Source organism: Staurois parvus, unplaced genomic scaffold, assembly GCF_062004578.1.
Source record: "Staurois parvus isolate SC_StPar_1 unplaced genomic scaffold, SC_StPar_1.0 ptg000682l, whole genome shotgun sequence".
NCBI classification, from domain to species: domain Eukaryota; kingdom Metazoa; phylum Chordata; class Amphibia; order Anura; family Ranidae; genus Staurois; species Staurois parvus.
Genome location: NW_028318478.1, coordinates 3,260,126 through 3,275,427, shown reverse-complemented (window position 1 = coordinate 3,275,427; position 15,302 = coordinate 3,260,126). Strand labels below are relative to the sequence as shown.

Below are 15,302 nucleotides of genomic sequence, written 5' to 3'. Positions count from 1 at the left end.
GCCCCATGTTGAGGGCATTTGGCCTGGTATGGTTCAGGAGGTGGGGCACTGGCTCATCCCCCCCTTTCCAGACCTGCCGGGCTGCTTACTCGGATAAGGGTCTGGTATGGAGCCACTTTTTTTTTTTGGCGTGGGGGTTCCCCCCAAAATCCATATCATACCTGAAGGGCTTGGTATTAATTTAAGGGGGGACCTCACCTTGTTTTTTTCTTGATTCTAATTGCAGACAATTATTTTTTGTCCATTCAGCTGTCAGCGGTGAACCCCTTGTTTTAATCCCTTACATATACTCACAGAAGTGACAAACCTCAGGTGATAGACAAAGATGAGACTAATCCTCCTACATAAGTTGTATCTGTTTATCTGCATCCCTCTCTTCTCTACAGCCTTCTAAAACACACAGATCAAAGACTTTTCTCAGCTCCAGCAGGCATGGGACAGGGATCTGACACTGTACATTGGACAGCATTGAACAGAGAGCTGAGTGCAATCTGAGACCTCAGTGCAGGGAATGAACAGACCCCACATGCACAGCTGAGGCTGTCAATCAGCTTCTGTGTGTTGGGGGGGCATCCCCCCAGGATTGTGTTTTGCCCAAAGCTGACACAAATCATGTTAGGTTCTTTGGTTTGAAGCTATTACACAGCATAGAGGGATACACTCATTTTTTCATTTCAGAGGTTTATAGCCACTTTAAATGATTACTAACATTGATAGTCAAACTGAATTTAAAAAAATGGTACATGTTCCCCAGGGCAGTGCCCAGTCCATTTGTTTCTTAATCCCATGCCTACTATTCTAGTGAAAAGAGCTTTTTCTGAATGGAGAAGGTGCCAAGCAACCTCCTGTGACATCTGTACTACAGCCAAACAGGAAACTGCAGGGTGAATAAGATAAAATGTTTTAAACGTATTAAAATCAGCACTTTACAAACATTAGTAACTAAATACCCGGACCAGCTGCATGATTAGGGTTTTTGGGATGCAAGATGTTTTTATTTTACTTTTTAATATTTTTTCCTTTTTTCAGCATTCCTAATTATGTAATTATTAATTTTAGGTAACAGAATTATATAGACGCAGACTGTTTTCTTCAGTGCTTGTCCAATAAGGATAGTGGGCATAGGTGTGCCAATCATCTGTATATGCACCATAGACTGACTATAGTATTGTCAGTATAATGTATGAAACCATGCCAACTAAGTTAACAGGTTTGAAATATAGTATACAATTTGAAAAATGCACAGTTAAAATACGAGTCAGACTTTTGAGTTTATATCTGCTACAACTTTGTAACAGTACTGCTTGGACCTTGAAGAAGGGGACACTCCCCGAAAGCCTGTCCTCAAAATTGTATGTTAGTGCGAATAAAAAAAGTGTCACGGACAGTACTCAATTGTTTCTATAATAAAAGAACAAATTTCAAGGAGTGGAAACTGCATTTATTTTTCGACACACTCCCTTGCTACATTTATACACTTATCCCAGTGTTTAACTAATGACCAGAAAGCTTCGACATTGAAAGATTTGTCAGTTCGTATGTGTCCAAGTGTAGCAAGTGTGTTCAATTACTGATAGGCGGCGCACATGTCTCGGGCCAGTTCAGAGACCATTAATCAAAATGGCAGACAACAGTGTTAGTGTGTGCATGGAACAGCATGTGGTGATGTTTCTTGTGAACGAAGACATAAAACCCACAAATATCTACAGAACACTTCAAGAACAGTACGGTGATGAGACACTCAGCTACAGTAAGACATTTGAATGCTGTAAACCTTTCAAAGATGGCCACTCGTCCATCAGTGAAGATCCTGGCATTGTGGTTCCCAGTCCACAGAAGTCATTCCCGTGAACATTCAAGGCGTGGAACGCCTGATCCTGGATGATCGATGCACAACCTGTCATGACACTGCACAAGAAACAAATCTTTTCTGTAGGAACAGTGAACATAATGATGACAATGTGAAGCAGGCTGCCCTAGGATGGTTCAGACATACTGACAAATCTTTCTATGCCAAAGCTTTCCAGGTATTAGTTAAACACTGCGATGAGTGTATAGTAAATGTAGCAAAGGAGTATGTAAAAAATTCAGTTTCTACTTCTTGAAATTTGTTCTTTTATTATAAAAACTAAAAAATCCTAATTTGACTTGAATGTCCCTCGTATTTTAACTGTGCACAAGAGACAAATCTTTCTGAATATCCTAGGATGGTTCAGGTGTACTGACAAATCTTTCTATGCCAAAGCTTTCCAGGCATTAGTTAAATGCAGGGATAAGGGTATAAATGTAGCAAGGGAGTATGTTGAAAAATAAATGCAGTTTTTGCTCCTTGAAATTTGTTCTTTTATGTTATAAACTCAAAAGTCCCGTTTTGACTTGAACGCCCCTTGTAAATAAGGTTGCTGCACTTTACTGGTGGTACTTAGAAATGGCACAAAATAGTCACATCACATTGAAATACATTCTGAAGTTACTTGACAGTACATTGTCAAGCATACTGTATTTAAGGGACAGTCCATAGCCTTTACATGTGAAAGCACATGCAGGGCTTTAAGCAACCATCTTCCCTCTGGCAGTTGCTCTCTTGACTTGGGTCTCGACTTTAGTACTCACTGGAATGAGATCTCTGTAGTCCCCTCCTCCATAAGTGCATCTCTCCTGGACCCTCCAGGGGAATAGCTTTACTCATCGATCTCTTAGCCTGGCCGAAAAGGCTGTTTGCATCCTGCCCTAGCCCACACCTCCATAAGGGTCAGGAAGTCTAGAGATGGCTCTTCTGGGTGCAGGTCTACTTCTCTCTGGCTTCCAGGCCTGTCCAGGGCCTCCATGTGCTGACTACAGTTGTATAAATGTACTGGTGTGTGGTGAATGGCTCCCATACCCTGACTGCACTAGGGCTCCTTCCAACCTGGCTTATATATGAGCACTGGCTCACTCACCCATGACATGACTACAGGAGGACTCTAAAAGGGGCCTAGCACACAATGACACTGTTTTCTGCAACCAGACACTATTCTGGAACAGAGCCACCAAGCGGCAGACTAGCTAGCTGCACTTGCCAACATACCTCTCTCTAAATAAAAAAAATATAAAAATACCTAAAAGCCTTTTTTTACTTTGCAGGTTCCAGATCTCCTCTTCTTCATACAATAAAGTAAGAAGTTCCTTCTTTGGGTGCTCACAGCTCTTCCTTGGTGACGAGAACAGTTTATTTTGGCTGTCCAGTGGCATGGTCTTCCTAGGCTCAGCATGATGAGGTTCCTGCGAGTGGAGCAGTGGATGTGGGCAGAGACTGCAGCACTAGGAACATAAGGGCAGATGCTAGAATGGGAACAATACTGAAGGAGGGTTTTTTGTTTAAGGGATAATAGGTGGGAGAGGGGAGAGACAGGGGGGAGTATTACGTATTTCAAGTGTTTGCTTGTAGAAATAACAAAAAAAGATACATAATTGAATTTGTGCACACAAGAGATATCCTTTCTATTTATCGTTATTTTTGACTTATTAATTATGTCCATGTGTGCATAAGTGTAATCCTGGACTCCCATCTGTCCTTTCAGCCCCAAATCCAATCACTGTCCAAATCTTGTAGACTTCACCTCCACAACATCTCCAAGATTTGCCCGTTCCTATCCTCGGAAACCACTAAGCAACTTATTCACTCCCTTGTTATATCTCGCCTCGACTATTGTAACTTCCTCCTCATTGGCCTACCTAATCGCAGGCTATCCCCTCTTCAGTCCATCATGAATGCTGCTGCCAGACTCATCCACCTTACCAACTGTTCCACATCTGCCACCCCTCTCTGCCAAGCCCACAACTGGCTTCCTATTGCCCAACGGATAAAATTGAAAACATTAACAATAACGTATAAAGCCATTTATAACTCTGCCTCAAATTACATCACCAATCTTATCTCCAAATATCACCTAAACCATCCTCTCCGCTCCTCCCACAACCTCCTGCTCTCTAGCTCCCTTGTCTCCTCCCATGCTCATCTCCAGGACTTCTCAAGAACCTTCTTCATCCTCTGGAACTCTCTACCCCAAAGTATCTGACTATAGCCTACTCTGCCCATGTTTAGGCAATCTCTAAAAACATATTTCTTCAGGGAAGCCTATCCTGCCTTCAGCCCAACCGAATCTTCTATTTCTCCTACCAGTCCATCCCCCACAGTTATTACCTTTTGTACCACCGGCCCCTCCCTCTTAGATTGTAAACTCCAAGGAGCAGGGACCTCCGAACCCTCTTATATTGAACTGTATCGTTGTTGTATTGTCTGCCTTTATATTGTAAAGCGCTGAGCAAACTGTTGGCGCTATATAAATCCTGTATAGTAATAATAATGTCCATACAATCATGCTACAAGGGGAACTCTGTAAATGTAAATAGTTAGGGCTGTGAACTTATAGTATAGGGGTCAAGATTCCACTTCAACCAGGGGCACTATGTCTCTGTTTGTTTTCTTTGATGTTTCCATGGGTACCTGCTGTAGCTCTTTAGGTTTCCCCCCACTGTGTGTGTGTGTGTGTGTTTCCATTTACTTCTTAAGGCTCAATTCACACTAGTGCAGTTGGGAGCTGCTGTGGGACCCACTCTTCATCCCGCAGCTGCAAACATCAACACACAAAACACGGGACCTGCGGACGGGTGCCATTGATCTTAACGGCATGCTGCCCGCACTGGAAATCACACCAGCACTAGGAACAGAATTGTAGTGCGGTTCACAGTGTGGGATGTGATTTCTGGAAAGGTACAGGAACAAAATAGGCTGCCATGCCGCAGCTCAAAAAACCGCACTAGCTTTGAAAATAGCCAGCGGGCTGCACAAAAAAAACTAACAGATTCCTCCATCCACACAAGAAAGGTAGATGGAGGAGCCCCTCACTCTGGACATTGTATTCTGACAGTGGCTCTAACTGCTGTCAGAATACATTGACCAGCAGCTGCATCTGTTTGGCTGTAGCCACTGATCGACAAACGTTTACCAACAAATCCTGTCAAACAGGGAACTCGGAGGGCCACACACAGATCAAATTTGGCCAGTCCTTGTTGTACCAGGCAAAGTTTAATTTGTCTATGCTCAGCTTTTATGATTAACAAAACAAAGAAACACCACGTTTTGTAACCAAAAGATTTTATTGAAAAATAGACGAAGCCACACAAGAGTAATCTTAGCTTTGGATGTAGTCATATTGCATTAAATCAGAATACATATATGCATGTAAAAGCAAATTAAAGTCATGAGCAGAAATGTGTAATATTCAAACACAATATCCTGAGATACAAGGGGCAAGGTGCAGTTATTAGAGTAGCGACATAAGCACAGCATTGAACACAAGGACCAGTTTGAAGACATATACCACAAAATAGTTCTCCAAGGGTTAATTTGGAAGGATAGAGGGCCTATAGATGCACTATGGAGCATGTTGGAATGCAATGGGGTTGATTTAATAAAACTGAAGAGTGCAAAATCCGGTGCATCTCTGCATAGAAACCAATTAGTTTCCAGTTTTTTTGTTAAAGCTTAACTAATTTCGGCTCAGCTGTCATTTGTCTTCAGACCAGGTGGGAACTAGTTATGCTTTGACAATGCAGAGCTGCACCAGATTTATTGTTCTGGGTGGACGTCATATGACATCCTTCCGGAATGCGAGTCTCGTGCTCCCCACAGGCCGCAGTGTGGCACCATCTGTCACTCAATGTCGATGACTGATCAGTGTAACGGCTGCTGCCAGTACAATGTGATTGCTGTGATTGCAATTGTACACAATGGATGGCTTTCATTCATGCCATCCATTGTGTACTATTGTGTTGATCTCTGTGATTGGTCATAGTGGTCATACGGTATAGATGGAGCCAATCACAGCCTATTTGTGCCGACCACAGCTAACCACAGTAGTAAACACTGAATGAGTCAATTTAATTCAGTAAAAATGGTTGCTTATAATTCATTGGTATAAGCAATCATAATATGCAAAAAAAAATCCTGATCACTTTCCCAGAGTAGTACAATGTTACTATAACACCGTATTGCTCTGGTCACTGTGTTAAAAAAAAAAAGAAAAGTAATAAAAAGAAAAAAATTATTGAAAAAAAAATTGCTAACGATGTTTCTCTCAAGAAATGAAAAAGGGCGTCAGTATATCAGGATTGTTCGATTTTCATATGATTATTTATTTGCAAAATTTTATAACAGAAATTAAGAATACATGTTTTTTTTTTTAATGTTCGATATATTTCTTTAACTACAAATAAAAAACCCAATGGTGATTAAATACCACCAAAAGTAATCTCTATTTTTGTGAAAAAAAATTTATAAAAATTTAAGGTTAAGTGTTGCATAACTGCGCTATTGTCAAAGTGAGACAGCGCTGAAAGCTGAAAGTTGGCCTAGGCTAGAAGGGAGTCAAAGTGCCCAGTATTGAAGTGGGTAACTGAACAAGCTAAAGTTAGGAGCCGATTGGCTACCATGTATAGCTGCACCAGATTTTGCTCTCTCCAGTTTTAGTACTATGTATAGTAGCTCAATGTGTTTAATTATATTCTGATATTTTATTTTATAAGATTACCTATATACATCAAGACAGAATTGATACTCATTTTTTCCCAAGCATTTTTTACATCTTGGTTCCTCATGCTGTAGATGATGGGATTCAACATTGGTATGATTACTGTATAGAACACAGATAACACCCAGTCCTGGTCCATCACATAGGAAGATGTTGGACGTAAGTACATGTAGAACACTGGGCAGTAGAATAAAGCCACACAGCTAAAGTGAGACGCACAGGTAGAGAGCGACTTGATCCTACTTCGAGAAGAGACACTTCTGCATACTGCAAACAAAATATAACTATATGATGTCATTATACATAAGAAGGAACCCACTTCAATGGACCCAGCAATGACAAATAATAACAATTCATTGAGAAAAGTATCTTTGCATGAAAGTTTTAGAATAGGATTGACATCACAGAAGAAATGGTTAATAACATTAGAATGGCAGAATGATAATGTAAATGCACAAGATGTATGTGTTAGTGAATTGAGAAATCCTGCAGTGTATACTGAGATGATAAGCTGCAAACAGGCTGCTTGGTTCATAAATGTTGTATAATGCAGAGGTTTGCATATAGCTACATACCGATCAAAGGCCATCACTGCCAGTAGCATGGCTTCAGAGCTTGCCAGGTCAATGAAGAAAAACATCTGGGTGGCACATCCAGGGATAGAGATTGTCTTGTTTACGGAGACAATATTGGCCATAACATTAGGGGTAATAGTTGATGAGTAAATTATATCCACAAAAGATAAATTCATAAGGAAAAAGTACATTGGTGTTTGCAGTGCTGGAGTTGTTTTAATTAACAGAATGATCATAAAGTTCCCAAAAAGAGTTAAAAGGTAAACTAACAGGCAGAGTATAAAGAGAGGCAGTTGGTGGCGTGGATCAGAGGAGAGACCAGACAGGATAAACTCTGTCACAAGAGTACTATTTCTTGGCTTCCATGTTTCCAGGAGTACCATCTGTATAAAAATGAAAACCGTTATAGAGGTGATGCTTTATATGTAACATTATTCATGCAAAACTATGGCAAGAAATCATTTAGTTTTAATTTTTGCAGTCTAATTAACATATAAATACAATATGCTCAAAAGACAATATACACAGCTCAAAAAAATTAAAGGAACACTTTTTAATCAGAGTATAGCATCAAGTCAATTAAACTCCTGGGATATTGATCTGGTCAGTTAAGTAGCAGAGGGGGTTGTTAATCAGTTTCAGCTGCTTTGGTGTTAATGAAATTAACAGCAGGTGCACTAGATGGGCAACAGTGAGACAGCCCCAAAACAGGAATGGTTTCACAGGTGGAGACCACTGACATTTTCTTCCCTACTCATGTTTTCTGACTGTTTTTCACTAGTTTTGCATTTGGCTAGGGTCAGTGTCACTAGTGGTAGCATGAGGTGATACCTGGACACTACAGAGGTTGCACAAGCAGTCCAACTCCTCCAGGATGGCACATCAATACATGCCATTGCCAGAAGGTTTGTTGTGTCTCCCAGCACAGTCTCAAGAGCATGGAGGATATTCCAGGAGACAGGCAGTTACACCATGAGAGCTGGACAGGGCCGTAGAAGGTCCTTAGCCCATCAGTAGGACTGGTATCTGCTCCTTTGTGCAAGGAGGAACAGGATAAGCACTGCCAGAGCCATACAAAATGACCTCCACCACTGGTGTGAATGTCTCTGACCAAACAATCAGAAACAGACTTCATGAGGGTGGCCTGAAGGCCCAACATCCTCTAGTGGGCCCTGTGCTCACTACCCAGTACCATAGAGCTCGATTGGCATTTGTATTGAACACCAGAATTGGCAGGTCCGCCACTGGCGCCCTCTGATTTTCACAGATGAGAGCAAGTTCACCCTGAGCACATGTGACAGATGTGAAAGGGTCTGGAGAAGCCATGGAGAATGTTATGCTGCCTGTGACAACATTCAGCATGACCGTTTTGGTGGTGGGTCAGTGATGGTCTGGGGAGGCATGTCCGTGGAGGGACACACAGACCTCTACAGGCTAGACAATCCGTGGAGGGACACACAGACCTCTACAGGCTAGACAATGGCACCCTTACTGTCATTAGGTATCGGGATGAAATCCTTGGACCCATTGTCAGATCCTACGGTGGTGCAGTGGGTCCTGGGTTCCTCTTGGTGCACAACAATGCCCGGCCTCATGTGGCAAGAGTATGCAGGCAGAATGGCCCCCATGCTGGCCTGACCTAAATCCAATAGAACACCTCTGGGAAATCATGTTTTGGTCCAACCGATGCCGATAGGTTACACCACAGACTGTTCAGGAGCTCAGTGATGCCCTGGTCCAGATCTTGGAGGAAAAGCAAAATGGACTAGCCTGCTGCATAATTTTTTAACTTTGATTTTTGGGGGTGTTTTTGAATTCAGTCCTCTGTAAGTTGATAATTTCATTTCCATAAAACGATGGGGTATTCTTACATTCCTAACACATTACCAAGTCCATGGCAGTATAGATATCCAGCATGATATTTTTCCCCAATGAGATCTGATGTGTTTTCAAAGTGTTCCTTTAATTATTTTGAGCAGTGTAATTAACTGCTGTTCAGGGGTTCAGCAAAATGGCAACCTCCAGTAAGAGGAACAGGAGCAATGTTTGAAGCACTTTACAACGCACACTCATTTTGGTAGCATAATTATTATTGTGGGATGTATTTTCCTTGCTAAAGAACATTATTTTTTATCAAGTTGTTATGGGTAAATTTCCACTTTAATCTCAGTGCCTTTTTAATTTGCATCAAAAACGCTTGCAGTGTTCTTTGCATTTTTTTAGGTATTGAAATACATCTGGAATGTGGCAAAACATATAAAAAAAATGCAGCAGAATATACAATGTTCTGAATTGAGATAAAGAAAAAAGAGGGGAAAAAGACACACTGTAATGCATAAAAATTACATCAAAAATGCATATGCAGAAACGCATCCAGAGTGCAGTAATTGTGTTATAAAATGTCCCTCAATCAATAGTAACTGTTTTTAACACTTATGCTGCGAGGCAGAGCTTTCTCAGCTAAGCACACCCTCCTGCTTTCATGCCTGCACTAAGGGCAGATGAATTCCAGGAAGTAAATGCGATCCAATTCATCTGCGCTTATTTAAGATGGCCATGTCTATTAATACTAGGGTTTTTTTCAAAGTGATTTCTTAGCAAAATAAAGTATGGAGACGTGAATAGATGAATCTGTTTGCTTTGAAAATTAATTAAATAGCTTTTTAGGTTTTGGTGATCACATACATAAATTGGACTTGAAGCTATGGGACAATAAAGCCCAATCATGTGTAACGGAAATTGAACATAAAAATCAAGATTTTTTTGTGAACATAATTAAATGATTGAAATAAACTCCTAGAAACTCAAATTTACGCCACCAACTGCCTCTCACGGCGGTCACATGATCGGGAAAGGTCCCGATCAAAACAGGGAACCTTTCCGTGAGTACCGGACATGTGTGCTGGAAGTGCTCAGGGCGCGCGCTCTCAGCACATATGTTTATCTTAATTGCACACAAATGTGCGGCCTCTCGGCGTCAAGGCACAGATGCGGGGAGGCTGAACATTTGCATGCGGCCGGTGCCAAGAGGTTAATACGCAAATATAAATACACTAGATGAGAAAGAAAGGGTACCATTATTAATAACATGTACAGGATTTCTTACTTTTCTAAGCTTGTATGCCCTCATGTCAAAAGGAGCACTTCTGATTGCTTCTGCTATCTTTCGCAGCTAACCAGACATCTGTTCTTAGGCCCATATATAGTGGAATACACAGGATTCTAAGAAAGGAAATATCAAAATATGAAACATTTTAAGTCTTGCAGCTCAAATATTCAGGGTGCTAAACTTTAGATTTTAAAGATAGTTTTAACCCAACCTGTCTGATCTGGTTTCTACATCAGTAAGCACCTAAGTTTCAGGGCAGGGCAGACATCAGTTGCCATACTTTGGGTAAAGGTTGACAATATTCTCTTGGCTGGTCATTATTGTTGATCCAAAAAAAGACATAAGTAGTTTGTTTTTTAGCATAAACGTGAACAAGTAGGAGAAAAGATTGTGAATCTGGCCAAAATAGGATCCCTTAGTGTTTAGAATGTGATTACACACGTGGTCACTATTTCAGATCTATGGCTGTCTTTTGATATGTTGATAAAATACTTTATACATTATTTAAATGTATGCTTTATAAAATATCCAAATATGTGAAATGGGAATTTGTGGTCATGAGGGCTGATATATACAGACACACCTCCGTAGTCAGAAGAAAATAGATGTATTTAGCTCCCTTTATTCTGATACCCCTAACTAAAGTCTGGTTCAACCAATTGCCTTCAGAAGTCACCTAATTAGTAAGTAGAGTCCACCTGTGTGTAATTTAATCTCAGTATAAATACAGCTGTCCTGTGAAGCCCTCAGAGGTTTGTTAGAGAATATTAGTGAACGAACAGCATCATGAAGGCTAAGGAACACACCAGACAGGTCAGGGATAAAGTTGAGGAGAAGTTTAAAGAAGGGTTAGGTTATAAAAAATATCCCAAGCTTTGAACATCTCATGGATCACTCTTCAATTCATCATCCGAAAATGGAAAGAGTATGGAACAACAGCAAACCTACCAAGACATGGCCGTCCACCTAAACTGACAGGTTGGACAAAGAGAGCATTACTCAGAGAAGTAGCCAAGAGGCCCACGGTAACTCTGGAGGAGCTGCAGAGATCCACAGCTCAGGTGGAATAATTTGTCCACAGAACAACTGTTAGTTGTGCACTCCACAAATCTGGCCTTTATAGAAGAGTGGCAAGAAGAAAGCCATTGTTGAAAGAAAGCCATAGGAAGTCCCAATTGCAGTTTGCTAAAAACCATGTGGGGGACGCAGCAAATCTGTCGAAGAAGGTGCTCTAGGCAGATAAGACCAAAGTTGAACCTTTTGGCCTAAAAGCAAAATGCTATGTGTGGCAGAAAACTAACACTGCATATCACCCTGAACACACCATGGTTGTGTCAGCATCATGCTGTGGGGCTGCTTTTCTTCAGCAGGAATGGGGAAGCTGGTCAGAATTGATGGGAAGATGGATGGAGCCAAATACAGGTCAATATTACAAGAAAACCTGTTAGAATCTGCAAAAGACTTGAGACTGGGGTGGAGGTTCACCTTCCAGCAGGACAACGACCCTAAGCATGCAGTCAGAGCTACAATGGAATGGTTTAGAGCAAAACATATTCATGTGTTAGAATGACCCAGTTAAAGTCCAGACCTAAATCCAATTGAGTTTCTGTGGCAAGACTTGTAAATTGCTGTTCACAGACGCTCTCCATTCAAACTGACAGAGCTTGAGCTATTTTGCAAAGAAGAATGGGCAAAAATTTCACTCTCTAGATGTGCAAAGCTGGTAGAGACATCCCCAAAAAGACTTGCAGGTGTAATTGCAGTGAAAGATATTGACAAAGTATTGACTCCGGAGCCTGAATACAAATGCACACCACACTTTTCAGATATTTATTTGTAAAATATTTTAAAAACCATTTATCATTTTCCTTCCACTTCACAATTACGTGCCACTTTGTGTTGGTCTATCACATAAAATCCCAATAAAATACATTTAAGTTTTTGGTTGTAACATGGCAAAATGTGTAAAATTGCAAGGGGTATGAATACTTTTTCAAGGCACTGTATGTATGTCTGTGTGTATATATATATATATATATATAAATATATATATATATACAGTATATATATATATATATAGGGTATAATTAATATATATATTTATTTATGTATTTTTTAACATAGTATTTATTTATTTTATACAGAGTGCACAGAACTCATTCTTATAACCAGCTTAGAAATATTTTCCTGGTATGTAAACATATTAAAATTGCTAACTTCTATTTCATCCCCATCCCATTTCATGTATTGTTTACTTACGTTGTTGTTAAGCAGACACAATGCAAAAAGAATAACATTTCTGGAGACGTATACTGGTATCTAGATACGTGTATGTGACTTTGTATTTATAAAGATGTCCTTTCCATCATTAGTCTTGTGGGATCACACAGTCTATTATTATAATTGTTGCACGGGGATTAATTAGAAAAAAAATATATATTTTGCCCTATTATTTCTGTTCTTGTATTTGCACTGAAATATAACAGTTAACTTCAAAAATCAATAAAAGACCCTTATATTTCTGTCTGTCTATCTATCTATCTGTCTATCTCTCCATCTAACCACCAGAATCGTAAAATATGTACTGTATCGTTTGTGTATTGAAGTGTGTCATAAAATGTGTTTTTTTTTGCAAAATGTATTGAATGGTGGCAAAATAAAATGACATAACTCAGTGGATTGTTAATTTAGCTAGAGGTGCTTTGTTTAACATGTTTATATTAAAAAGCATCCCTGTATTTAAACAGAAACATCTTCTGAGAATGGGGATACACAATCAGTTATTTACCTGCTTACTGAGCATATTATAGGGCCTTCAGTATCCCTCCCCCATACCAGGGGTGTCAAGCTCAATATTATTGTGGGCCACGTCAGCATTATGGTTGCCCTCAAAGGGCCAGTTATATCTGTGAGAATAGATGTCCAGAGAACTAGCTGGGGTTTGGCATCAGTTTTTAATTTGTACATATAACACTCCCAGTGGTGTAGCGTGGGGGAGCAGCTGGTACTGGCGGCAGGGGGGCAACATTTAGAAGGATGCAGACATTAGTCCTGCCCCGCTCCGATGCCCCCCAAAAAATCAGCCGCTTAACTCAAAGTGCTAGTCCCATTGTCCTGCCCAGGCTGCTTTTATGCCTCTGCTCCACTCACAGTACTAATGTCTGTGTCCCACTCCCACTGTCCCAGCCGAGACCAAGTTCCATTGCTGGCCACTACTGCCCACTGTGTGGTTGCTTGGACTAACAACCAGTGACTTCACTAATACAGAGAGAGGCCCCAGCTACTAGTGCTCAGTTTCACCCATCTCCTCCAGCTCCTGTAACGGCTGCCCCCTGCTCAGTGCTCAGAAAGGGAACTGGATTTTAGTCTGTGAGGTGAGGCCAGGGATAAAACCAGTTGGGCTGGCATGAGGGAGCTGCCGATGCAGGGACAGAGATGATGGCAGCTGAGCTGGTGCTGGACAACAGAGTGCCCTTGGAGGGATGCAAAGGAGAGGGGGGAGATCACATCCTTAGATCTCGGGGGTTTATGCTGGGACTTGAAGTCCTTCACTTTTGGGGGATGTGACCCCCATAAGTGAAGAACTACAAGTCCCAGCATGAACCCCCCAGAGGTGAGGACGTCCCCCCCAACTAGTGAAGAACTACAAGTCCCAGCATGAACCACTGAGATCTAAATATCGTTACTGCAGGTTGAACCTCAGGGCTGGGCCCACCGACTGCTGGAAGCTCGCCATCCACATCTGAACTCGGTTTCCGCATTCTTCAAGGCAATGGCGCAGTTGTATGACGAACCGCAACGAGCCGTTTCTGCTGAGGCGGCTCTGCACTCCCTCCAACAAGGGCGCCAAGCGGCAGAAGATTACGCTTCCGAATTTAGACGCTGGAGTGGCGACACCCAATGGAACAACGCAGCCCTGCGTCATCAATTCCGCTTGGGCCTATCTGACCCACTCAAGGATGAATTAGCTAGAGTGGGCATACCTGACTCCCTGGAAGATCTTATAACTTTGGCCATCCAGATTGACCGCAGGCTGCAGGAACGGAGGCTAGAAAGGTCCAGTCAAGGACAGAGACCGACATGGGTGCTACCTCGGGTACCGCTCCAGTCTAATTCCTTTGTTAGTAGTCGGAACCCTGAACCTACAGACGGGCCCGAGCGTATGCAACTCGGACTGATACGGCCTTCTTTAACAGTTGAAGAACGCCAAAGACGCCGGTTTAACAACCTCTGCCTCTACTGTGGAGAAGCTGGTCATTTTGTGCGCTCCTTTCCGGCAAAGTTGAGTAAGTTTGCCTCTGTTGCTTCTGCTATATCTCCAGCTTGTCTTAACAACTCAACTCACCTAGCCATGCCTATCTCTTTCCAGCTCCCCGGAAGAACCGTGTCGGTGACGTCCATTATTGATTCAGGAGCCTGCAGCTGTTTTATAGACTTAAGCTTTGCTACCCATCAGCAGATCCCCCTACAAACCAAGGAGCGCGGTTTGAACATCTTTCTGGCCGATGGGTCCTGGATCAAATCTGGGCTGGTAGATCGAGAGACCCCACCAATCTGCACTACGGTGGCCGGCCACCATCGGGAACTCCTTCACTTGAATGCCATTGCGTCCCCGTTATTCCCAGTTATTTTGGGGCTCCCCTGGTTACAAGCGCATGACCCCCAAATTAACTGAAAGACAGGGTCAATCCAGTTCCGCTCATCCTACTGTCAAGAACATTGTTGTCCCAAGACATCATTGGTCACACAGGCACTATTATGTGTGGGCACTGATGCAGATCGAGCTCGAGCAATTCCTTCGGCTTACCACAGTTACCTTGATGTATTCAGCCAACGGGGAGCAGATATTATTCCTCCGCACCAAGCATATGACTGCCCGATCGACCTTCTCCCAGGGTCTGAAATCCCCTTCGGGCAAATTTTCCCCTTATCCGAGCGAGAGCTGGGGGCACTCAAGGACTATATAGATCAGAAACTCCAAAATTGATTAATCCGTTCTTCCACATCACCAGCTGGAGCCGGGATCTTCTTCGTGGAGAAGAAGGA

The 15,302-nt window shown here is 41.9% G+C and overlaps 1 protein-coding gene across 1 annotated transcript; it reads right to left on the bottom strand.

The window, feature by feature from the left end:
* Positions 1-1,745: 1,745 nt before the first annotated feature.
* Positions 1,746-14,017, bottom strand: LOC149447545 (olfactory receptor 5AR1-like). The gene is made up of 3 exons (XM_089652358.1): positions 13,943-14,017; positions 6,573-7,530; positions 1,746-1,930 (listed from the first exon to the last, which is right to left on the bottom strand). The coding sequence occupies exons 1-3, from the start codon at positions 14,015-14,017 to the stop codon at positions 1,746-1,748; spliced, it is 1,218 nt and encodes a 405-aa protein (XP_089508484.1).
* Between the last annotated feature and the right edge of the window lie 1,285 nt (positions 14,018-15,302).

Bases quoted from the DNA above. Each gene is read 5' to 3' on its own strand.
- LOC149447545 (XM_089652358.1), bottom strand. From the start codon at position 14,017: ATGCGGAAACCGAGTTCAGATGTGGATGGCGAGCTTCCAGCAGTCGGT. The intron at 7,531-13,942 runs GTAACGATATTT...ATTTTTATACAG, and splicing joins GCCCTGAGGTTCAACCTGCA to ATGGTACTCCTGGAAACATG. The intron at 1,931-6,572 runs GTAATCTTATAA...CTGTTCCTACAG, and splicing joins TTCTGTCTTGATGTATATAG to AAAAGATTTGTTTCTTGTGC.